This window comes from Canis lupus, chromosome 22, assembly GCF_011100685.1.
Source record: "Canis lupus familiaris isolate Mischka breed German Shepherd chromosome 22, alternate assembly UU_Cfam_GSD_1.0, whole genome shotgun sequence".
NCBI classification, from domain to species: Eukaryota; Metazoa; Chordata; class Mammalia; order Carnivora; family Canidae; genus Canis; species Canis lupus.
The window spans coordinates 8854244-8881666 of NC_049243.1; the positions used below are offsets into that span (position 1 = coordinate 8854244).

At 36.3% G+C, this 27423-nt stretch overlaps 1 protein-coding gene across 2 annotated transcripts in view; it reads left to right on the forward strand.

Annotated features, from left to right (window-relative positions):
- Positions 1-27423, forward strand: part of VWA8 (von Willebrand factor A domain containing 8) — a 353871-nt gene that overhangs the window by 74187 nt on the left and 252261 nt on the right. For both annotated transcript variants that reach the window (XR_005376290.1, XM_038569648.1), the window contains exons 10-12: positions 12541-12672; positions 14555-14689; positions 14779-14856. Coding sequence is in view for 1 of the 2 variants with exons in the window: in XM_038569648.1 (XP_038425576.1) it covers positions 12541-12672; positions 14555-14689; positions 14779-14856 (345 nt within the window). In the remaining variant the exon portion in view is untranslated. The remainder of the gene's footprint in view (positions 1-12540; positions 12673-14554; positions 14690-14778; positions 14857-27423) is intronic.

Consider the following 27423-nt stretch of genomic DNA (forward strand, 5'->3'; position numbering starts at 1 on the left):
AAAATCAATATCCAGAAATCCTTTACATATCTATATACTAATAATGAAGAAGCAGAAATAGAAATTAAGAAAATCCCATATACAGTTGCACCCAAAATCCAAAAAACCTGTACTCTGAAAACCATAGAACATTAATGAAAGAAATTGAAGGTGACACAAAGAAATGGAAAACATTTTCCGTGTTCATGTACTAGGAAAACAAATATTGTTAAAGTGTTCATACTACTCACAGTAATCTACAATTTATTTATTTATTTATTTTTTAAATTTATTTTTTATTGGTGTTCAATTTACCAACATACAGAATAACCCCCAGTGCCCGTCACCCATTCACTCCCACCCCCTGCCCTCCTCCCCTTCTGCCACCCCTAGTTCATTTCCCAGAGTTAGCAGTCTTTACGTTCCGTCTCCCTTTCTGATATTTCCCACACATTTCTTCTCCCTTCCCTTATATTCCCTTTCACTATTATTTATATTCCCCACATGAATGAGAACATATAATGTTTGTCCTTCTCCGACTGACTTACTTCACTCAGCATAATACCCTCCAGTTCCATCCACGTTGAAGCAAATGGTGGGTACTTGTCATTTCTAATAGCTGAGTAATATTCTATTGTATACATAAACCACATCTTCTTTATCCATTCATCTTTCGATGGACACCGAGGCTCCTTCCACAGTTTGGTTATTGTGGACATTGCTGCTATAAACATCGGGGTGCAGGTGTCCCTGCGTTTCATTGCATCTGTATCTTTGGGGTAAATCCCCAACAGTGCAATTGCTGGGTCGTAGGGCAGGTCTATTTTTTTTTTTTTATTTTTTATTTATGATAGTCACAGAGAGAGAGAGAGAGAGGCAGAGACACAGGCAGAGGGAGAAGCAGGCTCCATGCACCAGGGAGCTTGACGTGGGATTCGATCCCGGGTCTCCAGGATCGCGCCCTGGGCCAACGGCAGGCACTAAACCGCTGCGCCACCCAGGGATCCCGGCAGGTCTATTTTTAACTCTTTGAGGAACCTCCACACAGTTTTCCAGAGTGGCTGCACCAGTTCACATTCCCACCAACAGTGTAAGAGGGTTCCCTTTTCTCTGCATCCTCTCCAACATTTGTGGTTTCCTGCCTTGTTAATTTGCCCCATTCTCACTGGTGTGAGGTGGGATCTCATTGTGGTTTTGATTTGTATTTCCCTGATGGCAAGTGATGCAGAGCATTTTCTCATGTGCATGTTGGCCATGTCTATGTCTTCCTCTGTGAGATTTCTCTTCATGTCTTTTGCCCATTTCATGATTGGATTGTTTGTTTCTTTGGTGTTGAGTTTAATAAGTTCTTTCTAGATCTTGGAAACTAGCCCTTTATCTGATACGTGATTTGCAAATATCTTCTCCCATTCTGTAGGTTGTCTTTTAGTTTTGTTGACTGTATCCTTTGCTGTGCAAAAGCTTCTTATCTTGATGAAGTCCCAATAGTTCATTTTTGCTTTTGTTTCTTTTGCCTTTATGGATGTATCTTGCAAGAAGTTACTGTGGCCGAGTTCAAAAAGGGTGTTGCCTGTATTCTTCTCTAGGATTTTGATGGAATCTTGTCTCACATTTAGATCTTTCATCCATTTTGAGTTTATCTTTGTGTATGGTACAAGAGAGTGTTCTAGTTTCATTCTTCATGTGGATGTCCAATTTTCCCAGCACCATTTATTGAAGAGACTGTCTTTCTTCCAATGGATAGTCTTTCCTCCTTTATCGAATATTAGTTGACCATAAAGTTCAGGGTCCACTTCTGGGTTCTCTATTCTGTTCCATTGATCTATGTGTCTATTTTTGTGCCAGTACAACACTGTCTTTGATGACCACAGCTTTGTAGTACAACCTGAAATCTGGCATTGTGATGCCCCCAGATATGGTTTTCTTTTTAAAAATTCCCCTGGCTATTCGGGGTCTTTTCTGATTCCACACAAATCTTAAATAATTTGTTCTCTCTGAAGAAAGTCCATGGTATTTTGATAGGGATTGCATTAAACGTGTATATTACCCTGGGTAACATTGACATTTTCACAATATTAATTCTTCCAATCCATGAGCATGGAATATTTTTCCATCTCTTTGTGTCTTCCTCAATTTCTTTCAGAAGTGTTCTATAGTTTTGAGGGTATAGATCCTTTACAGCTTTGGTTAGGTTTATTCCTAGGTATCTTATGCTTTTGGGTGCAATTGTAAATGGGATTGACTCCTTAATTTCTCTTTCTTCAGTCTCATTGGTAGTGTATAGAAATGCCACTGATATCTGGGCATTGATTTTGTATCCTGCCACGTTACCAAATTGCTGTATGAGTTCTAGCAATCTTGGGGTGGAGGCTTTTGGGTTTTCTATGTAGAGTATCATGTCATCGGCGAAGAGGGAGAGTTTGGCTTCTTCTTTGCTAATTTGAATGCCTTTAATGTCTTTTTGTTGTCTGATTGCTGAGGCTAGAACTTCCAGTACTATGTTGAATAGTAGTGGTGAGAGTGGACATCCCTGTCTTGTTCCTGATCTTAGGGGAAGGCTCCCAGTGCTTCCCCATTGAGAATGATATTTGCTGTGGGCTTTTCGTAGATGGCTTTTAAGATGTCGAGGAATGTTCCCTCTATCCCTATACTCTGAAGAGTTTTGATCAGAAATGGATGCTGTATTTTGTCAAATGCTTTCTCTGCATCTAATGAGAGGATCATACGGTTCTTGGTTTTTCTCTTGCTGATATGATGAATCACATTGATTGTTTTACGGGTGTTGAACCAGCCTTGTGTCCCAGGGATAAATCCTACTTGGTCATGGTGAATAATTTTCTTAATGTACTGTTGGATCCTATTGGCCAGTATCTTGTTGAGAATTTTTGCATCCATGTTCATCAGGGATATTGGTCTGTAATTCTCCTTTTTGGTTGGGTCTTTGTCTGGTTTTGGAATTAAGGTGATGCTGGCCTCATAGAACAAATTTGGAAGTACTCCATCTCTTTCTATCTTTCCAAACAGCTTTAGGAGAATAGGTATGATTTCTTCTTTAAACGTTTGATAGAATTCCCCTGGGAAGCCATCTGGCCCTGGACTCTTCTGTCTTGGGAGGTTTTTGATGACTGCTTCAATTTCCTCCCTGGTTATTGGCCTGTTCAGGTTTTCTATTTCTTCCTGTTCCAGTTTTGGTAGTTTGTGGCTTTCTTCTAGATTGCCTAATGTATTGGCGTATAGCTGTTCATAATATGTTTTTAAAATCGTTTGTATTTTCTTGGTGTTGGTAGTGATCTCTCCTTTCTCATTCATGATTTTATTAATTTGAGTCTTCTCTCTCTTCTTTTTAATAAGGCTGGCTAATGGTTTATCTGTCTTATTAATTCTTTCAAAGAACCAACTCCTGGTTCTGTTGATCTGTTCCACAGTTTTTCTGGTCTCGATTTCGTTGAGTTCTGCTCGAATCTTTATTAACTCTCGTCTTTTCCTGGGTGTAGGTTCTATCTGCTGTTTTTTCTCTAGCTCCTTTATGTGTAAGGTTAGCTTTTGTATTTGAGTTCTTTCCAGTTTTTGAATGGATGCTTGTATTGCAATGTATTTCCCCCTTAGGACTGCTTTTGCTGCATCCCAAAGATTTTGAACAGTTGTATCTTCATTCTCATTAGTTTCCATGAATCTTTTTAATTCTTCCTTAATTTCCTGGTTGACCCTTTCATCTTTTAGCAGGATGGTCCTTAACCTCCACGTGTTTGAGGTCCTTCCAAACTTCTTGTTGTGATTTAGTTCTAATTTCAAGGCATTATGTCTGAGAATATGCAGGGGACGATCCCAATCTTTTGGTATGGGTTCAGACCTGATTTGTGACCCAGTATGTGGTCTCTTCTGGAGAAAGTTCTACGTGCACTTGAGAAGAATGTGTATTCAGTTGAGTTTGGATGTAAAGTTCTGTAGATACCTGTGAAATCCATCTGGTCCAGTGTATCATTTAAAGCTCTCTCGTTTCTTTGGAGATGTTGTGCTTAGAAGACCTATCAAGGGTAGAAAGAGCTAGATTGAAGTCACCAAGTATAAGTGTATTATTATCTAAGTAGTTCTTCACTTTGGTTATTAATTGATTTATATATTTGGCAGCTCCCACATTCGGGGCATATATATTGAGGATTGTTAAGTCCTCTTGTTGGATAGATCCTTTAAGTATGAGATAGTGTCCCTCTTCATCTCTCACTGCAGTCTTCAGGGTAAATTTTAGTTTATCTGATATAAGGATGGCTACCCCTGCTTTCTTTTGAGGACTATTCGAATGGTAAATGGTTCTCCAACCTTTTATTTTTAGGCTGTAGGTGTCCTTCTGTCTAAAATGAGTCTCTTGTAGACAGCAAATAGATGGGTCCTGCTTTTTTATCCAGTCTGAAACCCTGCGCCTTTTGATGGGGTCATTAAGCCCATTCACATTCAGAGTTACTATTGAGAGATATGAGTTTAGTGTCATCATGATATCTATTCAGTCCTTGTTTTTGTGGATTGTTCCACTGAACTTCTTCTTAAAGGGGAATTTTAAGAGTCCCCCTTAAAATTTCTTGCAGAGCTGGTTTGGAGGTCACATATTCTTTGAGTTCCTGCCTGTCTTGGAAGCTCTTTATCTCTCCTTCCATTTTGAATGAGAGCCTTGCTGGATAAAGGATTCTTGGTTGCATGTTCTTCTCATTTAGGACCCTGAATATATCCTGCCAGCCCTTTCTGGCCTGCCAGGTCTCTGTGGAGAGGTCTGCTGTTACCCTAATACTCCTCCCCATAAAAGTCAGGGATTTCTGGTCTCTTGCTGCTTTAAGGATCTTCTCTTTATCTTTGGAATTTGCAAGCTTCACTATTAAATGTCGAGGTGTTGAATGGTTTTTATTGATTTTAGGGGGGGATCTCTCTATTTCCTGGATCTGAATGCCTGTTTCCCTTCCCAGATTAGGAAAGTTTTCAGCTAGAATTTGTTCAAATACATATTCTGGCCCTCTGTCCCTTTTGGCGCCCTCGGGAACCCCAATTAAATGTAGGTTCTTCTTCCTCAGGCTGTCGTTTATTTCCCTTAATCTATCTTAATGGTCTTTTACTTGTTTGTCTCTTTTTTCCTCAGTTTCCCTCTTTGCCATCAACTTGTATTCTGTGTCAGTCACCCGTTCTTCCACCTCGTTAACCCTCGTCGTTAGGACTTCTAGTTTGGATTGCATCTCATTCAATTGATTTTTAATTTCTGCCTGATTAGCTCTAAATTCTGCAGTCATGAAGTCTCTTGAGTCCTTTATGCATTTTTCTAGAGCCACCAGTAGCTGTATAATAGTGCTTCTGAATTGGCTTTCTGACATTGAATTGTAATCCAGATTTTGTAACTGTGGGAGAGAGGACTGTTTCTGATTCTTTCTTTTGAGGTGAGGTTTTCCTTCTAGTCATTTTGCTCAGTGCAGAGTGGCCAAAAAGCAAGTTGTATTGGGAAAAGGAGAAAAAGAGAGGAGAGAAAGAAGGAAAGAAAAGAGAAAGAGAAAAAAAGGGAAGAAAAAAAAAAAGAAAAAGAGAAAGAAAAAGAAAAAGAAAGAAAGGGAAAAAAAGGGTGGGGGAAGCAAACAAATCAAAAAGCAAAACAAAACAAAACAACAAAAAAACAACCCAAGGGAGAGTATCTTCTGATTCTGTGTACTTTAAGTCCCTTGACTTCCCCTGGAACTTGTCCGTCCAGCTGGTCTTCTGGGGGAGGGGCCTGTTGTGCTGATTTTCAGGTGTTAGCACTTGGGGGAGCTGCTCTGCCCCTGCCTGGTGCAGGGCTCGGTGGGGGGTTGTTTACCCCGTGAGGCCCCAGGAGGAATAACCGCAGTGGGCGGCAGCTCTGGAAACCTGGATTCAGCCCCCGCAGAAACCTCGGAGCTCTCCGTCTGCAGGGCCTGGAGGCTCCGGGGCGGGGCCGCTGATCTGCTCAGCTCAGGCAGGAGCGTCCTTGCTGTCCTGGGCGCTCCCGGCCTCTGCCTGTCCCGGGGGAGGCCGGATCCTGGGCTGTGTCCCGGCGCCCTGTGCTGGGGCCTGCGCTGTTGGATTCGCGCTCCCGCCCCGCAGCCCCCTCCGCGGAGCCGCCCCCGAGCCCCCCGAGCTGCTCCGGGTCCCGCCGTGCGCGCTGCAGCCCTTAGGGAGCTCGGCCGCGGGGTGTGGGGCTCTCCCGGGGCGCAGGTGTCTGTTAGTGTCCCCGGGAGCCCCAGGGCATCCCCGCCCTCCTGGGTCCTGCTCCACCTCCCCGCGAGCCCCTTTCCCCCGGGAAGGTCGGTGCAGCTCCTGCTCCTCCGGGACGGGGCTCTCCTGTCCTGGGGACACTCGCCCCGGCCTCAGCCCGGCTCCTCGCGGGGCCCCTCCCCCTTGGAGGCCTTTGTGTCTTTATTTCTTTTTCCCCGTCTTCCTACCTTGATAGAAGCGCGAACTCTTCTCACTGTAGCGTTCCAGCTGGTCTCTCTTTAATTCTCAGGCCGAATTCATAGATTTTCTGGATAATTTGAAGGTTTTCTAGGTAGTTTGGTTGGGACAGGTGATTTGGGGACCCTACTCTTCCGCCATCTTGCCCCTCCCCCCACTGTAGGAATATCCAGTAATCTACAATTTAATGCAATTCTTATCAGCATACCAACAGCATATTTCATGGATTAGAAAAAAAAAAACCCTAAATTTATATGGAATCATGAAAGACTCCAAATAGCCAAAGCAATCTTGAAAAAGAAGAAAAAAACTGAGATCACAATTCCAGATTTCAAGATATACTACAAAGCCATTGTAATCAAAAACAATATGGTACTGGCACAGAAATAGACACATAGATCGATAGAATAAAATAGCCCAAAAATAAACCCACAATGATATGATCAGTTAATCTTCAATAAAAGAGGCAGTAGGCAATGGGAGAAAGATAGTCTCTTCAACAAATAGTGTTGGGAAAACTGGACAGCTACATGTGAAAGAATGAAACTGGATCACTTTCTTACATATATACTAAAATAAACTCAAAGTGGATTAAGGACTTAAATGTGAGATCTGAAACCATAAAAATCTTAGAAGAGAGCATAGGCAGTAATTTCTCTGACATCAGCCATAACAACATTTTTCTAGATATGTCTCTTGAGGCAAGGGAAACAAAAGCAAAAAATAAACTGTTGCGACCACATCAAAATAAAAAAGCTTTTGCAAAGCAACGGAAACAATCAAGAAAACCAAAAGACAAACTACTTAATGGGGTAAGATATTTGCAAATGATGTATTCAATAAAGGGTTATTATCCAAGATGTTTAAACAACTCAACATCAAAAAAAACCCCCAAATAATCCAATTAAAAAATGAGCAGAAGACATGAACAGATATTTTGCAAAAACATACAGATGACCAGCGGACATAAGAAAAGATGTGCAGGGCAGCTCCGGTGACGCAGCGGTTTGGCGCCGCCTGCAGCCCAGGGTGTGATCCTGGAGACTCGGGATCGAGTCCCGCATCGGCTCCTTGCATGGAGCCTGCTTCTCTCTCTGCCTGTGTCTCTGCCTCTCTCTCTCTCTCTCTCTCTCTCTGTCTCTCTTGAATAAATAAATAAAATCTTTAAGAAAAAAAAAAAGATGTGCAGAATCACTCATCAGAGAAACGCAAATCAAGACCACAATGAGATATCACCTCAGATCTTTAAACATGGCTAAAATCAGATACACAAGAACCACAAGTATTGGTGAGGATGTGGAGAAAAAAGAACACTTGTACAGTGTTGATGGAAATGCAAACTCTTGCAGTGGTATATACAATGGAATATTTATTATTCAGCCATAAAAGAGAATGAAATCTTGCCATGGGTGAAGCTAGAGTATAACGAGAGAAATAAGTCAGAGAAAGACAAATTCCATATGATTTCACTCATATGTGGAACTTAAGAAACAAAACAAATGAACAAAGAAAAAAAAAAAAAAAGACTAACCAAAAACCAGATTCTTAACTATAGGGAACAAACAGGTTATTAGAGGGGAGGTGAGTGGGGGGATGGTTAAAATAGGTGAAGGGGATCATGATGAGCAGTGACTAATATATGGAAGTGTTGAATCACTATATTGTACACTTGACACTAATATAACACTGTATGTAACTCTACTGGAATTAAAACAATTAGTCATACAGATGAGTTAAAGAATACCGTTAAGGAGTTGAGTTTTCTAAAGAAAGTAGCTAGTATTGTTTCATTTTGTTTGGCCTTTATAATTAAGAGGAACATAGAAAAATGACTAAAGGTCCATATTACAAACAGTAAATAATTTAAATTTTATTTTAGAGCCTAAAAAAATGAAAACAATATTACTTGGATACAATTAGAAAAGTGATTATCTTTTCTTGCTTTAATTGTGTATAGAGCTAATTAAGGAACATACATAAAGGTGGATAGAGAGCTTAAATTCATTTGTCTGAACCTAAAGAACTTTCTTTTTGTGAGATCTTTACACACTGATACATACAACCAGATCAAAGTGTTAAATCACTCTTTTTAAAAATGGTAGCAGTCTATCTATTGGTATAATTTTTGTGATCTGTCCTGGCACAGTCCATGTGGCCCATTTGTTATTCTAATTTTCTCTGTTTTCTCAAGCTGTTTCGTTCACAGGAATGAAATTTTATATATTCTTAAATAATTTTGAATTACCAGAGGTGAAGATTAAGGCAATGTTGTTGAATTGGGGAAGGATATTGAATTAAGAATTAGAAATATTATTATATATTGTAAACCAAGAAGGTGCATATATAACTTTTCCTGGATAATCATTTTCTGACCTACATTGTCATAGAAATTAATGGATAATTGAATGAATTAGATATTCATTTGGATTTTAGCATAACAACTTAGACAATTTTTAAGGAAAAATTATTACTCACTGAAAATATAGTTAGCTGAAATTCAGAACATCATTTTTTCCTAAGCAAACTATTAAAATGGCTAAAAGGAATCTGAGAGAAATCTCAGATGGTACTCACTGTATGATGTTGATGCTCTAAAAACATGTTTCTATATACATAAAATCACTCCTAGCTTTTAGTTAAGGATATCTTAAAGAAAATACTCTCTTTGTGAATCTGCTCTACTTTGAGATGGTATGCTTTTGTTGCAGTGTGTTAACAAGTATATTTGGTCTTCTAGTACCTTCTAGTACTTCTTTTTGACTCTCAGTCCTTTTTAGGTAGGACCAAGTGTGTCTGTCTCATAGACCTGAAAACATATATATGGATCTGGAGCTCTTTTGATATTAAAGATAAATACTTGGGAGTCAGTAATGTATGGGTATTAGTTGAATTGATCACATGGGTGAAAAAAACCGAAGAGTTGCATATATGGTGAGAAGAAATACTATCTAAAGACTAAACACGGTAGAGACAACATTTAAGAATTGGACAGTGTGCGGAGAACCTTCAAATGAAGCAGAGGAAGAGTAATCAGCATACAGATGGTTTGTAGTCTGAAACTGGATGAGATTATTTAAACAGTGAACATAGAAAATATGAAAAATCTACCCTTGAGGTACCCAATGTACACTGCTCAGTTAAGGGAAAAGAACCCACTGGAAAGACTGAGAAGGAGGGAACAGTAAAATAGGAGGAAAACTAATTTATTTAGTTTTATTTATTTATTTTAGTTTGGCAAATAGAATATTATTGGTGAACTTACCAGGAATAATGCTAGTGGAGTGGTGGGAATGCAAGCCAAAAAATCAGTAGGCTGGACGGTAAATCAGCGATAAGGAAATGGAAACAGTAATTATATACTACTTATAAAAATGGGGAAAAGTGAAAAGATGGTGGGTCACTCAAGGATTATATAGAATCAAGAAATGGCTTTTCGTTTGTTTCTTGAAATGGGAAGACAAACATCTTCATAGGAAGAAAGGATATAATCTGTGGAATACATGGAAAATATTTATGGAAATATGATCTGGGAAAGGCAGGAAAGGACATTTTCAGAGCACCATTGTGCCTTGGTTTGTAATAATGGAAGAACATATTTTTCTACCCAGCATCTGGAATGAAGGAGTTACCATTAACTGAGACGGAGAAAGCAGACTTATAGTGGCTTTCCACTTGCTCATAATTAAAGCAAAAGTCTTTTCTACTGAGATGGTGGGAAAAGAAGTGAGGATTGTTGAAAATAGAGATGGTTTTGAGGATTAAAGGGAAAAAATTTCATTTATTTGTTCATATAACAAACCTCTATTGACCATTGACTATGCCCCATGTGTGATTCTGGTTCTGGAGGTTTTGAGTGAACCCAATAGATATATTTTTATTTTGTCAGTGGAGTTTATATTCTAGCAAAGAATGGAGGGGTGTGTGCCTGAAGGCTCTGTTGTGGTTGGAGAAGGCAGCTAGATGACCTATTGACACAGGAATGAATTGGTTCAGATGATCCTAAGGGAGAGTAGTATTGGTTTGTGTTAGTTGCTGATAGGCTTTGGGAAGGAGCCCAGCACAGACTGGGGGCTACATACTTTTTTGGTAACCGGGAAATAGGGTATAGAGAATTTCTTTTCTAGTGCTCCACATCCTAGAAAAAGATATAAAGAAAATGAATAGTTTGGAGGGACAGGATTAGGACTTGGGAAGGTGAGTATGGAGGCCTTACAGAGCAACATGTAATTAACAGTCCCTTTCTTATATTATATTTTATGGTTCAAATAATGTAATCCCAAAGAAAGTGTATCAAAAAATACATTAGTATTGTTTTTTTAAATGACATGCCAGAATTAATAGGAGCAACTCATTAATGTAAAATGGTAAAGTAAATGAACTTTGGTTTATTTGATTTTCTATTTCTTGCTAACATGTAGTCTGTGAGAATTATATATGTATTTTACTCCTCAATTACCTTTTTGATTAATAGTCCTTTAAATTTCCTATGCCAGCAGGTGGTAATTCATCTTGCAACTTGAGTTCTTTTCCTATCTTAGGGTATTCCAGCCTCCTATTTTAATTCTACTGAAATATTTTAGCTTGAATTATTTATAAGGACATAACCAGTTATAGCAAGTGGTTCAAGGCATTAGTGTTCATTTCTGGAATATAAGTTCCCTGCAATCAATGCTATGTCAAGTTAGGCTGACGTTATGGTAGGCGGGTATATCTTTAAGCTAATATATTTATTTTTCTAGAATTTAACGGCTCTAGGTTCTAAATTCTAATGAATTTACTTGGCTAAGGCCTTACTCTTTTCCTATTGAACTTCCCTTAAAATACAGTATAGCATTTTTTTTTGCATGAAATTAAAGTGTCAATAATTGTTATTTGTCTACTACATGGAAGCAACTCCTACCAAATTATGCAATACTATGGGAATTTACGTGTATAAAATGCATAATATATAAGACATATATTTTTTTAATAGCACAAATAGACAATTTTTCTTAGGTTAAAGTAATAAGTGATTGTCTTAAGTACTTCTGACTTCTGGAGTTGTGTCATTCTGTCGGATAAGCAGTGATCTATTCTTGCATTGAGGTTCAGTTCTTTCATTATAGTGATAATGTTCTAAAACTATGGTAGTATTTTGGGGGGATAATTTCTGCCTATTTGATACTAAAAATGAATTAAGCTTTTCATCTTGAATATGCTGCTATCCAAGGGCAAAGGATTTAATTTTTAATTAGTATTCTCATTTTTCATATACTTGTTTGTATTCTTTGTGTGCATATTTAAAAAATATAACCAGCTGGTATGAGGACTGTAACCAAGTGTTAGAACATTGATAACTGATCCACATGGAGAAAGAATCAATGGTCTTGGTCTTTTACAACCAGTTTGATAAATACTGAGAACATACACCATAGAAGGCATGGTGACCATGAGTGATACTCTGGAAGACTGTTAGAATTTATTGTAATCAGTTAGGCTAACCACATAAGCAAACAGCAGAGTGGTGTTCAGGAAGTTCTGGTTTCATTAATTTTAGGCAACATTAACGTCAGTTGATTTAAGAAATCAACCAAAATAGGTCTTATTTTACTTTGACATGTTGTCAAGAGTCTCATCGTCCTTTCCAGGAAACTGGAACCTTTGATTAACAAGAAGTGTAGGCTGCAAACTGCTAGCAGTTCAGGAATTCAGTGTCTCCATTTCCTGTCATTTAGTAAATTTTAGGGACTATTTGCATATTACCTTTACTAATTGGCTTAAAGAGAATGGCATTTATAAAAACAGGAAAAAATACTCATTAATTTTTTACCTCTATTTTTATAATATAGAGTGAGTTTCAGTTCTAATTAAGATGGAATCTTCCGGATATACAACATTAATACTATAATAAAAAGTAGGGACGCCTAGGTGGCTCAGTGGTTGAGCATCTGCCTTCGGCTCAGGTCCTGATCCAGGATCTGGGAATCGAGTCCTTTATTGGGCTTCCTGTGAGGAACCCGCTTCTCAAACCTCTGCCTATGTTTCTGCTTCTCTGTGTGTGTCTCTCATGAATAAATAAATAAAATCTTTAAAAAAATAAAATAAATAAAATGTAAATTACATGATTTTCTTGTAATTTTGTAGCGCTTTGAACTCCAAGATTCAGATAGCTCTATGCTTCCTAAAGAGGTGGTGAGAGTGGAGAGGCTGGTGGACAGCCCTGCCCCCCAAGCTGCGGTGACTGTCCGGATTGCAGAAAAAGAGGTGACCATTCAGGTAACAGATCAAGCTTTATACTTTCTAAGATGTGCTTTGTTCTGCGCATTTTTATAACCTAAATTGGGTTTATCATCCTCTTATAAATCTTCTTTGGTTCTGTAATGTCACATCTATATATATATCTGTATCTCTATTTATCTATGGCTCCACAGTCATGTATGTTTGTAAACTGGAAAAATTCAGGAGAAACACAGGGATAGCTTTTCATCAAAAACCAAACCAAAAACCAAATCAAATTAAGTACTGAATAAAGCATTGTGTATTCTGAGTCCTTAGTAAGAAATAGTGTTTTCAAACATATTTTAGCAGCTAAGGACCACTCTATTCAAATAAAATCTTTCTTAGCTACATGCAAACAGTTAAAAGAGGAGCTGTTCTAGTTACAAAGTGTTTAGAAGAAGGGAAGGATATTTGGTCATAGAGCTCCATCTGCTTGCTCTACCTCTTTTTCTTTGAGGGCCCTGAGAACCCCAAGAGGTGATGAGAAACTGTCCCTTAGAAACACAGCTTGAAAAACACAGACTTAAGTGAATTTTAAGCGAATGTAGGAAAGAAAAATGCTTGCCTTCTTATGTGCCAGAGTACACGTTAATTATAAACTTTTTATGTGCTTTAATGATATTATTAATACTTATTAATGTATTTATTCATTCATCAATCTGGACATTGATTATATCTACCGTGAGCCAGGCTCTGTATTAAGAATTATTAGTGCCCACTCTGTATTAGTTACTATATTTGCCTGTTTGCATATATTATGCCACTAAATCCCCCAATAACCCTGGAGGCAGGTTTTATTATGTCCATTTTATAGATTAGAAAGCAGAAATGTAAAGAGGGTAATTGATTCACCCATGGCCACCAGCTGAGAAACATCACAGATGAGATTTCTAGATAGGATCACTTTCCATTACGCTCTGCTGTCTCTTCAGATCAATGACCTTACTAGGCTGATGGTCTAAATAGAATCAGATGAGTAAGGATTACATTGGAATGGCTGTGGAATATATGTACATATATATACATCTTGTAGGATGACATAGGATTTTTCCAGCGGTCAGGAGGGGAAAGGTGATAAGACACTTGAGGCAGTTTAAACAGTTTGTCCAGAGGCATGAAGTGTGAACAAGATTTCACTATTTGTTTCCCTCTGATAATGGCTTTCTGACTTCATTGCCTGCAGTCCCTTCCAGTTAGCCTTTTTTGTTACCACCAGGATGATCTTTCTTAAATACTAATCTGCGCTTGTCACTTCCAAACTTATAATTCTGTAGGGTTCATGCTGCGTACAGTATGATCAAGTCCTGAGTCCTCAGCAGAACATGGAAATCTTCTAGTGGGGTCCCCAGGAGACTAATAAGGAGGAGATAGGAAATAAAAGAAGTAGGTGTGAAGGATGGGAGGAGAGATTTTAAGAACAGATGCTTCTGAGTGGTAAGCTAAGAGTGGAAAAGGATTTGTAGGATTTTAAAGGAAAAGGATTTTAAAAATCAGGAGGTCAGTGGTGACTTTGGAGAGTCCTGATGGACTGACTCTAAATTCTGTACTGAGCATTGGAATTTGGACAAAAAGCTTCATTCTCAAGTAGTGACATTATTATTATAAGTTATAAATAGCCTGAAAATGACATGATTCTTATGAAAATATCTGACAGCACAGAGCTTTAATTTTAAAGGGATGATTGATTTGGAGGGCTGATGGTAATGATGATCAGATCTGTGAATGAGAAAATACTTGTTGCTGTATTAAAATGTCAAAAACAGTACAGAATTAAATTGAGCAAGGAATTATTAGGGGCTTCTAAAGCATAGTTATGTGCTTTCATTTACTGTTTTGAGAAAAACATATGCATATTATATTTACTTCTCTTTAATTATAGGTGCCAGCTGGGACCAGGCCAATAAATCAACCTTGTGCATCAGACCATTTTATACAGACTTTAAGCCATAAACAACTATTGGCTGAAATGATGCAGTCTCACATGGTTAAGGACATATGTTTAATTGGAGGAAAAGTAAGAATAGCAGTCTCACTGCATATTTCTGTTTCCTGACTTTTGGTTGTTTTGACTTATCCCTTGAATGATTGTGTTTCCATTTGTAGGGTTGTGGAAAAACAGTCATTGCTAAGAACTTTGCAGATAACTTAGGATACAACATAGAACCCATCATGCTCTATCAGGTATGACGTTCATTTTTAGCAGTTGGACTGTAAACATACATATTTGGACCATCAGTAGAACCTGAGAATATTTTTCCTTCAGTTATGACTTGTTAATTTTGATGTACATAAATGACATCAGCAATTTGGAGTACAATTATATTTATTTGGAATTTTTGAAAATGCATTCTGGGACATCTCCTGTGCACAACATACCAGGGTCTGCTTTTCAAGAGAGATTCAATTTACCTGCAGGTGCATACATATGCAGAACACATTTAGTAGTAATTTGGAAATCTAAACAAAATGGGTTTCTGCAGCAGTGGGAGATAATTAGGTCTTGACTGAAGAGACTATTTTTTCTTGTTGTGGAAAAATATACATAAAATTTACCATTTTAACCAATTTTAAGTGTACAGTTCCTTGGAATTAAATGTGTAACTGCCACCACTATTGATTTCCAGAATTTTTAAATTTCTTTCCTGATTCTCCTTCTCTTTCACCCGTCCCCCTCATCCCGCCCCTCTGGCAACCACTAGTTTGTTTTGTGTATTTACAGATCTGCTTCTGCTTTTTGTTTGTTTATTCATTTTGTTTTTTAGATTCCACATTTAAGTGAAATCATATGGTATTTGTCTTTCTTTGTCTGACTTACTTCCAGAACATTTTTCTTCAAGTAGAAAGTCTGTATTCATTAAAGAATAACTTCCCATTCTCCCAACCCCAGACTCTGGTAGCCTCTATGCTTCCTGCCCCTATGAATTTGCCTATTCTAGGTACCTCTTTTAAGTAGAATCATACACTTTTTGTCATTTTGTCTCTATTTTACTTAGCATGATGTTTTCAAGGTTCATTCATGTTATGGCATATATCATCAGTTTCATTTCTTTATATGGCTTTATAATTTTCTCTTGTATAGATAATACTACTTTTTGCTTATCTTTTAAATGTTGATGAACACTGGTAGTTTCCACCTTTTGATTAGTGTGAAAAATGCTACCATAAACATTGGTGTATAAGTATCTGTTTGAATTCCTACTTTTAGTTCTTTTAGGTATATACCTAGAAATGATACTGCTGTATTGTAATTCTGTGTTTAACTTTTTGAGGAGTTGCTAAACTGTTTTCCAGAGCAGCACCACCATTTTACATTCCCCAGCAGCAATGTGTGAGGTGGTAACTCCTTAGTAGTTTTGATTTGCATTTCCCTAATGACTAATGAGATTGGGCATCTTTTCATGTGCTTATTGGCCATTTGTATGTCTTTTTTGGAGAAATGCCTATTCAAATTCCTTGCCTATATTTCAATTAGTTTGTCTTTTTGTTGTTGGGTTGTAGGAGTTCTTTATATATTCTGGATATTAACCCATTTTCAGTCATGATTTGTAAATATTTTCTCCCATTCTGTAGGTGTCTTTTCACTCTTCATACTTTCCACTAATGCACAGAAATTTTTAATTTTAATGAAGTCTAATTTATCTTTTTGTTATTGTTGCCTATGTTTTTGGTGTTACATAGAATAAGTCATTGCCAAGTCCAATATCATGAATTTTCCCTATGTTTACTTCTAAGATTATTATAGTTTTAGGTCTCACATTTAGGTCTTTGATCCCTTGATCCATCTTGAATTAATTTTTGTACACAGTGAAAAGTAAGGGTCCAGCTTCAGATCATTTGTATATGGATATCCAGTTTTCCTAGCAGCGTTTGTTGAAAAGACAGTCTTTTCCTCATGGAATAGTCTTGGCATTCTTTTTTTTTTTTTTTTTTTTAAGATTTTATTTATTTATTCATGAGAGACACAGAGAGAGAGAGAGAGAGGCAGAGACACAGGCAGAGGGAGAAGCAGGCTCCATGCAAGGAGCCCGACGTGGGACTTGATCCTGGGTCTCCAGGATCAGGCCCTGGGTTGAAGGCGGCGCTAAACCACCAAGCCACCTGGGCTGCCCTAGTCTTGGCATTCTTGTCAAAAATCAATTGGGCGTATATACAAGAGTTTAATTTTGGGCCTTCTCTTCTACTCCCTTATTTTATCTGTCTATCCTTATCTCAATTCCACTCTCTTTTGATTGCTACAGCTTTGTGGTAAGTTTTGAAGTCAGGAAGTATGAGACCCCCAACTTTGTTGTCTTTTCCAGAATTGTTTTAAATATTTAGGATCCCTTGAGTTTCCATTTGAATCTTAGAATAAGTTTTTCTATTTATGAAAAAGTTGCTGTTGAGATTTTGATAGAAACTGCCCTGAATCTATAGATCACTTTGGGTAGTATTATCATCTTAATATGTCTTTCAATCTGTGAACACGAATATCTTCTTATTTATTTGTCTCTAATTTCTTTCAGCAATGTTGTATAGTTTTCTTTTATCTTCTTGGTTAAATTTATTCCTAAGTCTTTTGAATTATTTTTGTGAAGGTACATGTTGTGTATAGTATATAAAAAAGCAAACTTATAACTGATGTTTTTACTGAGTAAAGTTTTCTCGTGTGTATTTGTTTGTAATGGTATCTCCTAAGACATTTTATCCTACTAATGTATTGATTCTATATGTTAGGCTTTGGGTGGATCTTTTTACTTACAGCAAAGTCTCTGTTTTTATTCTTTAAACAATTTTTTAAGTGGATGTGATACTAGTTAGGTACATTTTAGGTTGTATTTTGCAGTTTTAGTTTATTCTTTAGTTAAACTTTCTTACTGTTAACTTACATTAAGAATTTTTTTTTTTTTCTTTTTTGGAAAAATGACATTCAAACCAGTCACATATTGTGACTCTGGATTATAGAAAGTGTTGTCAGCAGCTCATCTTTCAAAGTGTTGAAAAGATTCCTTTCAATACTGCTTTAGGGTAATTTGTGCCTATTGGTTGAATTGGCCAGAGCTTAAATAAAATCTATGAAGAAGCATAGGATCCAAGTTTATGAAATCATAAAGAAAATAAAAGTGAAGAGATTAAAATAGTAGTGATATCCTTGGTCTTTAGCTATAAACATGTAGAAAAAGTAATTTCTACACTGTACAGGAGGTGACAAGTCTTGGAACCCACTGAAAATAAATTTTGAAATCAGTTTTTATGACTTAATTGTAGATCTATTGGCTTTTTAAAGGGAATTAAGGAAGTGGGAGAGGGAGTTTATCTTAAAATTAAATATCCGGAAGATGCCATGAAGGCTACCTTGCCCTCTTATGAAATCACTCTTCTTGATGTCTTTTGTAGAGATCAGAAGGAAGGTAGTTCAGTATGCTAGCTCATCTGTCTCTACCCTTACATAGCTCATGTTAGAAGTGATCTGAGGATTGCATTTTATCATTTCATCAACCTGTTAAATATCACCTTTCTAATTTCCAATGAAAATACTGTTCTACTAAATTTTGAAGGGGGACCCAAATCATTAATATATTTGTAAAATAAGTTAAATTTTTCTATGGTATCTTATATTCCACTTATAGGTCAAGGATAATACAAGGATAATTTATTTCCCAGGTGCCATTGCTTTGAAATCATATGGAGACCTTTTGAGGATAATATTTCTTTTCTCTATGACTCCAACCTAATTTGTTAGTAGTATTATTTCTAAAATTATACACATGATTATTCACATTAAAATAAAAACTCTTGGGACATCTGTGTGGCTCAGCGGTTTAGCGCCTGCCTTTAGCCCAGAGCGTGTTCCTGGAGTCCCAGGATCGAGCCCCGCATCAGGCTCCCTCCATGGAGCCTGCTTCTCCCTCTGCCTATGTCTCTGCCTCTCTCTCTGTGTCTCTCATGAATAAATACATAAAATCTTTAAAAATAAAATAAAAACTCTCATTCTCATGAAAGCTGAAAATACTTTTACCTCATCAGTTTTTCCAGATAATATGGTTTCTCTATCAGGTTTCTATAGTCCGTTTATGGTGATTTACAGGTAGTGGTAAATTATCCTAAGATTGTGTGCTTGAGCTGTGAAAATTATGGTCACCTAATTCTGCTGTTCATTAAAAGAAAAACCAAGCAAGAGAGTGTCTTTGTATCTACCAATTCAGATCTCAGTTCCACTGGAAAATTATCCAAAGTATCCTGTCATTGAAAATCTTATCTTTATATGTGAAATAATTAGTTTAAGAGGCTGAGAACAGAATTCTTATGTATTTTTGGAGAGTGACAGCAAGCTAACAAGAATACTATTTTAATGATTTTTTACTTTCTTGTTCAGTTTGTTAATTGATGGCTAAACAAAGGTAGGAAGATTCTACCAGAAAGGATTGAGAAAACTACGCAGAGTTAATTATGCAAATTAATTGCATATGCTGAAAACCCCTTTTCCAATTTAGCTTTTCTGTTCATTAGTCTTTACAGAAATATCTAGAAGAAAAATCATTGCTGAAAGCATAGACTTCAAAAAAGGATAGAGAAATATAAAAATGTAGGTGAGGTCTGTTTCCATCTCTCTCCATAGAGCTTCAGCTTCTTTCCATGAACTGGATCAAAGCATAAATTAGGCATTGTATTGACATTTACAGATTTGTAAACTGTTAATCAGTTTGTTTTCGTGATAGAAACCAAGCTCCTGAGATCAAATATAAGACTCTTTGTTCACATTTTCACATTAATTTATAGAGTTCATTGATCTCTCTTGGACAGATGGACGAATTTGCTAGAATTAAAGATGGGTTTGGGTTTTATAATAGTATAGTCCATATTAGTGAAAACTTTCTGGAAGTTTGAGCTGACATAGAGAATTTAGTGGGAATAAGTAACCCAACATCTGTTTTCCTAGAAGATGTGGAGATTTCCCTGTTATTTGTACATGTATAAAGCCACACTTAATCTGTGGGTTTTGCTTTATTTTTAGACAACTATTTTTAGAACTGGATTTCATATGAAGAAAAAGAAAAACAGCCTTAACACAAATTTGTGGCAGTACATAAAGTAAGTTTTATAATAGGTTATAAAAATCTTAAATCACTTGGCTCAAGTGTTAGGTCAGATTCTTTTAACTGGTTATTCTTTTTATAGTGTTGAAGCCAGTGATTTCATAGTTATTGAAGAAATCCAAGTTATTATTATTTTCCTTCATAACCAGATAAGGGCATGTTTCCAGATTTCTTTCCACACCATCATAAACAGCACCAGAGCTGAGATATCTTTCTTTTGTTAAAGTACTGGTTGGATAAAAGCCAAGTCAACTCCAATAAGAATTTTAAGAATAAATGAGTTCCTGGGACTTTTAATGAGAATAATCACTATTGAAAACATATTGAAATCTTAGAGTCATTTTGATTTTTTAGCTAAGTTTTTCTTCCTATAGCTAAACTCAAACCAAATCCTTTTCTCTATCTTCCATTTTATCTACAATTTCTACTTCTTCCTGTTTAACCGAACACAGTGGAAAGTATCTTTCTTTCTTTCATTCTTTCTTCTTTGTTTTCACTACTCTATGTCTTGGATTTATTTACTCACTTCTTGTCTTTGCCTTGACTTTGGATTTTTCTCTCATCAAGATTTTCAGATAACTGTATTCATTTAAATGGTTAATATTCAACCTTGGAGGCAGACTTTCTATGATTCTATGTAGCTCATCTTGTCTTCTTGACTTCTTATTTCGCTACCATGTGTCATCCTTCCTCTCTTCTTTGTATTTGTTCTTTTCTCACTAGACTGACCTTCATTAGGCTACCTTAGAATTTATTTACCTCAGCTCCTTCAAATTTCTTGTATTACAAAATATATTTTTAGAAAACAATGTATGTCATCGTCACTTGAGAACTTTAAAATGGTTGACGTGAGCAGTCCTTTTCAAGTCTCAGGCTTACTAAGGTTCCTATCTCGTGTCTTCTTCAGATTCTCCTTGTTGATGACATTGCTTTGTTTCCTATCTCCTTTGTATAGAATGTGCTTTAAAATTTATTGCAGTCTATCAAAGTATAAAATTTGGTGCATATAAAAATTTCAAGGTCAGGAGGATAAAATTTCCCTTCTAATTTGAAGGAACATTTTTATTCAATAGGATTTCATATTTCTTGCCTGGAATGTCAGAGTTGTGCTACAAGGACCAATAACTATAACGTTTGTCATAATTTCATAGATAAGTTAGAGTGCATTATAATTATGCATTGTATGGGTTAGTTACCTCAGTAAATTTCATCAGGGTACTAATAAGCAGGTGGCAGTTGCATACACAGGGAATTTTACAAATTAAATTGTAAAGCCACAAACTACAACCTTACTCCAACAAGTTGCTTCATAAATAAACTTTATTGGAAACAACAGAGTGTAGGTGGCTCTCTGTAATATATGACCATTATTGGAAAAGGTTACTCAAATTTATGCTCAACTAATTTTAAACTCACCATTGTGATTATTGCCTATACATTTCATCATTTATTACATTTCTTCATTTTAAAAATAAATAATGAATACAATTCATATATATCAAAATTGTTTATTTCATTTTTTCAGTTTAAAAATGAATAATGAATACAATTCATATATATCAAAATCATTTTTAGGTAGCTGATATAATTTCTTTCCTTACCACATTTTAAAGATTTTCATATAGTGCTTGTGCTTTATTTTTAAAATAGAAATGCCACAAGCTTTGTTATCCATATTTTGCAGCTTTAAGGAAATGAAGTGATAATGTCTCTAATTATTTGAATGCACACTCACTTCACACCTCAAATACACAGAAAAGCTAGTTGTTTCATAGAAGTTATATAAAGAAGCAGTTTTAGAGCACTAGCTAATTACTTCAGTAAAAGCCAGTCTCTTGTCACTTTAACAAGAAAAAAATATCTATCAAATATATAATTTAAGCAATAGGTTGAATCAGAAGATGTGGTAATATAATGGGAGGGTTTTGTGAACATTTCTAAAAACAACCTATGGCTGTTATTTAGAACCGAATATATACTCTTTTCTTTTGGAGATTTAATTCAGGATGTATTTAGAAAACAACTCATTTCTATTCTCTAGTTAGCTTGAACTGAATGTTTATGCACATTCTGTTACTGTCTTCCCATTTCTTTTATGGACACTTACGGGCTTTTTTTAAGGAGCATCAAACAAATGAGTGAAATTACTCTATAACAAGGTTGATAAATTCTCTCTTGAAAGGGCTGGGTCATAAATATTTTTGTCTTTGTGGACCAGGTGGACCCTGTTGAAACAAGTCGACTCTGCTGTTGCAGGATAAAAGCAGCCACAGGCAACACATGAATGAATGAGTGTGGCTGTGTTCCACCTTAGCACAGTTTTGGTGGTTTTTGTTTTTCTTCTTTTAATTAAGAGGGTTTTTGTTGTTGTTGTTGTTTTTAATTGAGTGCAATTCACATATAGTAAAGTTCAGTCCATTTTGATAAACACATTTGGTTGTATAACCACTATCTCAATTGAGATAATGGGATGTTTCCATCAGCTCAAAAAATTCCCTTGTGCCTTTTTGTAGCCACCCCCTCCCTGCCACTGGCAACCAGTAATCTGTTTCCTCTACCTATTTTGTCTTTTCCACAATGGATTTAAGCAGCCTTTGGAGTCTGGTTTCTTTCGCTTGCATAATGCATTTGCACTTCATCCACATTGTTGGGTGTTTTAGTATTTGTTCTTTTTAATTGCTCAGAATCTTATCACATTTTTATTGGTATTTATGTCAGCACTTCTGTGTGTTCCTGTAACAGTAGCTTTCTTTCTGGTGCTCAGCCCTTCTCACCTTGGTTATCAACACTAACTTTCTAGGCTTCCCACCTGTTTGCAGCCTGGGTTTTTCCCAACCCATCCTTCCAACACAATTTTGTTCTTTGTCATTTTCCCCCTGCTTTAAGCCTTTGACTCAGCTTCTAATAGTTTGGAGGATACTATTCAAATTCTGTTGCCTGGCACACCACTTTTTAAATTTGGCCCCTCCAAGCCTCTCATAGCTAGGTTTGAGGCTTCAACCATAGGGCTAACATTCACCTTTTAACTCCAGCCATCAAAAATGGCTCGTGGTCTCTTCAGCATGACTTGCTGTGTGAGGCAGCTATGCTTTCTTGCCCTGCTCGTGCTATATGAACCTCCTTCTCCTGTGGACCCGATCATTTACTCTTCACAGTTTAGCTCCATTGCTGCTATCTCTCTGTTTTTTGTTATGTCCCCAATTTGATTTATATGTACTCCCTCTGCCTTTCACTGGCTCTTCAATCTGTGGTTCTGTGCTGTAATAATACCGTATCTGATTTAGTCTAACATGCCATCAATTATAAGACACACCATTATTTTGTGTCTCGCTGAGAAGGTAGTGCAGCAAATTAAATTATGACATGACTTTATCAGTTAGCATTTTTATTTTATTCGTATGGAAGAACTCTTTTAGACTTAATTTAGATCATGTATCGCTTGTGCATGCAGAAAAAAGAAAGTAAAACTGCGATAAATGGTGGAAGCATTTTCAAAACTCCTTTACCTTCAGAGACTGACTCTTCTAAAGCATTTTTTGGTTCAGGTGTAGATGTGTATGTTGTTTCACATAATATTCTCCTCACCCTCTGTGCTTTGTCAGGAACAGAATGCTCTTCCATTGTTTCCAGGATATTCTTCCAAACTACTGATAGCCATTTGAATTTTGATACTGATACTTTCTTGATTTTAACAGGGGGTTGACTGAAATGTTTTAAGGCAATAGCTATGACTCCTATTTTCCCGAGTGGTCTTTAATTTATTGACTAAAACATGAATGGATTATAGTTGTCCTTTTTTTTTTGCCCACAAACATATAAAAACTGAGTTCAGAAATGGGCAGAGAATAATTCACTGGCTAGCAGCTGTTGTGAGATTCTGTCCACTGAAGATGCATCCTGATTTCAGGGATATAGAAACGTAAAAAAGTGTTTATGTTGGAATTGATGGAATTTAGCTATTTGCCTGTCCCATCATTTGCAAGCTCCTAGGGGGTAGGAGCAGCATGTAGGAACATGGCATATAGTAGTTGTCAGGATGAAAGTGAAACTTGCAAATTCTATATCCTCTGTGAATTTTGTAATAAACTATAAGGGCAGTTGTCTTTTCATAGTGATCTTCCTCATCCTTCTTCATTGTCTTAGCCTATTATTCCCTCATATGGACAGACCAGAGTTTATCCAACCAGTCTCCTATATATGGACAATTAGTTTATTCCCATTGTTTTGTAATTACACACAAATTTGCAGTGAGTGACCTTGTGCACATGTGTTTTTATATCATTAGAAGTGTATTTTCAGGACTCATTCCTAAAAGTGAGATTGTGAGGTTGATAGATAAATGCATGGGTAGTTTTGTTAGGAATTGCCAAATTTTCCTTTATAAACATGATACCATTTTGCTTTCCCATCAATAATGCCAACAGACAGGGATACCAAGCTTTTTAATGTTTGCCAGTTTAATACTTCAAAATAGTATCTAAGAGTAGTTTTAATTGACATTTCTTACATTAGGAAAGAATCATTTCTAATTTTAAGGAACATTATGGCTTTTCTTGCTAAATTATCTTTTTTTTTTTTTTTTTTTTTGCCCATTTTTCTATTGAGTTTTTGGTCCTTTTTCCCATCTGTTTTTGAGTTCTTAATGTATTAGTCATTTTGCTCTCTGTGATATATGCTGCTTCTATTTTCTCTCTGCATCAGTTGTCCTTTGCCTTTATCTCTGAATAAGGTTTTTTTTGCTTCATAGAATTAAAAAAAGATTTTTGTAGCCTAATTTATTAATATTTTGTTTTATTACCTCTAGCTTTTGAGTCATGGTAGACAGTCTTTCCTTATACCCAGGTTACGAAGGAATTCACTCATGCCTTTTTCAACTTCTAGATTGAACTCTCTCCAGTCCTCACACATAGCACCTTCTGTTTCACAGCCAGCAACAGATCACTGAGTCTTCCCTGTGCTGCCCTCCCTGTGTCTCTCTGACCACAGTTGGGAAAGGTCCTGCAGCTTTACAGACTCATGTTTTAAGATTGGGCCCACATGGGTAATCCAGAATAACCTCCTCTTCTCAAGGTCCTTAATTTAGTCACATCTGCAAAATTTCCTGTGTCATGCAGAGTAACACGTTCACAGGCTCATGGACGTCTTTATAAGAGCATGTTTCTGCCTACCACCCTGACCATTTTGGATCACCTCACTGGAAAGCATTGCCATTCATATTTGAGTTACAAATAAAGCACACCTGCATCAGCCTATATAGTTTTCATATCGATAGTGATTCTCTCTGTAGCTACAAGCACCCGACTTCATCATTATATTTTTTGGTGTAGTTGTGACTATGTATTTGTTGAAGTTATGTAGTATTTTTATAACAAGTTATTTTCCCTGTACTAAAGTTTAGGCATTATCCTATATTTTTATTTGAAATAATGTGTATAGGTGCATTGTATTACCTGTGGATTTTTTCAAGCTTATAAAGCAAATGTTACAAGGTATTGTTTATAAAATGGGTGTATGGGGCCCAATATAATTGAGAGCCAGTGGGCTAGACCATAGCACAGTGCTTGGCATGAAGAAGATGCTCAGGAAATATGTACCATCTTAGAGGTTGGGGTAAATCTAAAAATATTCTAAGGTGGAATGACTTATTTTTATGTATGTCAGGTATAGGTATGATTATTCAGACATTGTTCTCATTCTCCCCATAAAACCATTCAAGAGCTTCTCTATTTATAGTGTTCTGAAATGTAGAAAAAGCGAGAGAATTATTTAGATCAACTTCTGATTTCTGAGAACAAGTTCTTATAGGATAAAGCAGGAGACTATTTTGAGACAAATTCATTTCAGTTCTAGAATTGTAATTTCCTATGTATTTCCAGTATTTTTCCAAAATAAAGTTTCGTGATGATTTAATACTTTTTCTGCAGCCTCTTTGAAGTAATCAAAGTTATTTACCAAAAGTTAACCAATGAGTTACTCTAAAATATGCCAGTAAAGTGGAATTTCCTGACTTTCAAAATTAAGGATGAGAAAGGTTAAGTGCCAGAGTTTATACCTCAAATTAGCCAAAGCTTGTACAATAGTTTCTAGCTTATTAATTTTCAAGCCCCCCCCCTTTTTTTTTTGCCTGCTAATTGTACATCTTTAAAAACAATAAGCAGTGGACAATGAGGCTCACTCTGAGATAAGAAGGAACTGGGTCGAGGCCCTACTACCATCTGTTTTTATTTGAAATGCTTTGCTTCACATCAGCGTGATCTACTTTAGCCTGCTAGTGTTGTCACATCAGTTTGTTTTTTAGTCTTGGTCTGTTTTTCTACTTGCTAGCTTTTTAAAAACAACATAATGAAATGGGGGAATTTAAAAAAATTCATGGTTATCTTCAACTGATAGAAATCCATCTCAACAGTGTGTTATTTTTATAACTGAAGCTTTCTGAAATGTATCTTAGGTTCTCATTTTGACAGAGGCATAGTCAAAAGTCGAATGTAATGACACTTGCAGTATTTTACATTAAGCTCACAACTCGAACTACTTGGAGTGTGTATATGACAGGACATAGCACAGAGTTATGTATTGAAAAGTCAAGATACTGCTGGTTTAACTTGATCATCTTTTAAACATATATTGTAAAAAATGAAAAGTGTGTTAAAATTTAACTGCACAATTATAAAGTTTCATTTAGAAAAAATAGCCTTATATTGCACAAATTTGCCACTTAAAAGACAATAGATTTTATATTTGCTTTTTAAAAAAGTATCCAAATTTGATAATCAAATCTTTTATAATATTTTTGAACTATGCACTAGACTTCTTATTTAATTGAAACCATGTACTTCTTAGTAATAGACAAAATCTTTTGTATTATCTTAACAAATTTAGTTATCATGAGGTATTTATTAGATTTCTAAAAACACAGTAGGAGGCCTTTGGTCATGTGTATAAAAATAAACATTACGATTAAACCAAATCCATTAGCCCAGGGAAGAAAACAAGTGACCAAGGAATCCTACCAAATAAGGAACTGTAGCCTGAAAGGTATTTCATTTACCATCCTTGGTGATGCAAAAACATGGGATCTGTAAACTTGAAGAAGGAAAGATTTTCAAATTTGGGGATTCTCTGTGGAATAGCTCCAAATTTAAGGACACTGTGTAATGAAGTCCAGTACTATTGGTAAGAACACATTGTTATACTTGATCATCTCTGTTAGTTAGTACTTTTGTTTTAAATGTACTTTGAAGTAATCTTGATTAGGAATCTTAGGAGAATTTTTTTTCTTTTTATTTTTTTATTTGACTATAGTTGACACAATGTTATATAGTGTCAGGTGTACAGTAGTGATTCAGCTTCTCTATGTCTTGTGCTAAGCTCACCAGGAGTGTAGCTACCATCTGTCACCATACAGTGCTATTCCAATATCATTGACTATGTTTCCTATGCTACTACTAATTTCTGGCTATTTTATATCTGCAACTTTACCAAATTCATTTATCACTTCTAATAGTTTTTTTTTTTTTTTTTTTTGGTGGAGTCTTTAGGGTTTTCTATGTATAGTATTATTTCATCTGCAAATAGTGATAGTTCTTCTTTATCAATATGGATACCTCTTCTTTTTTTTTGTCTGAGTGCTGTGGCTCAATACTCATACTATGTTGAATAAAAGTGGTAAGACTGG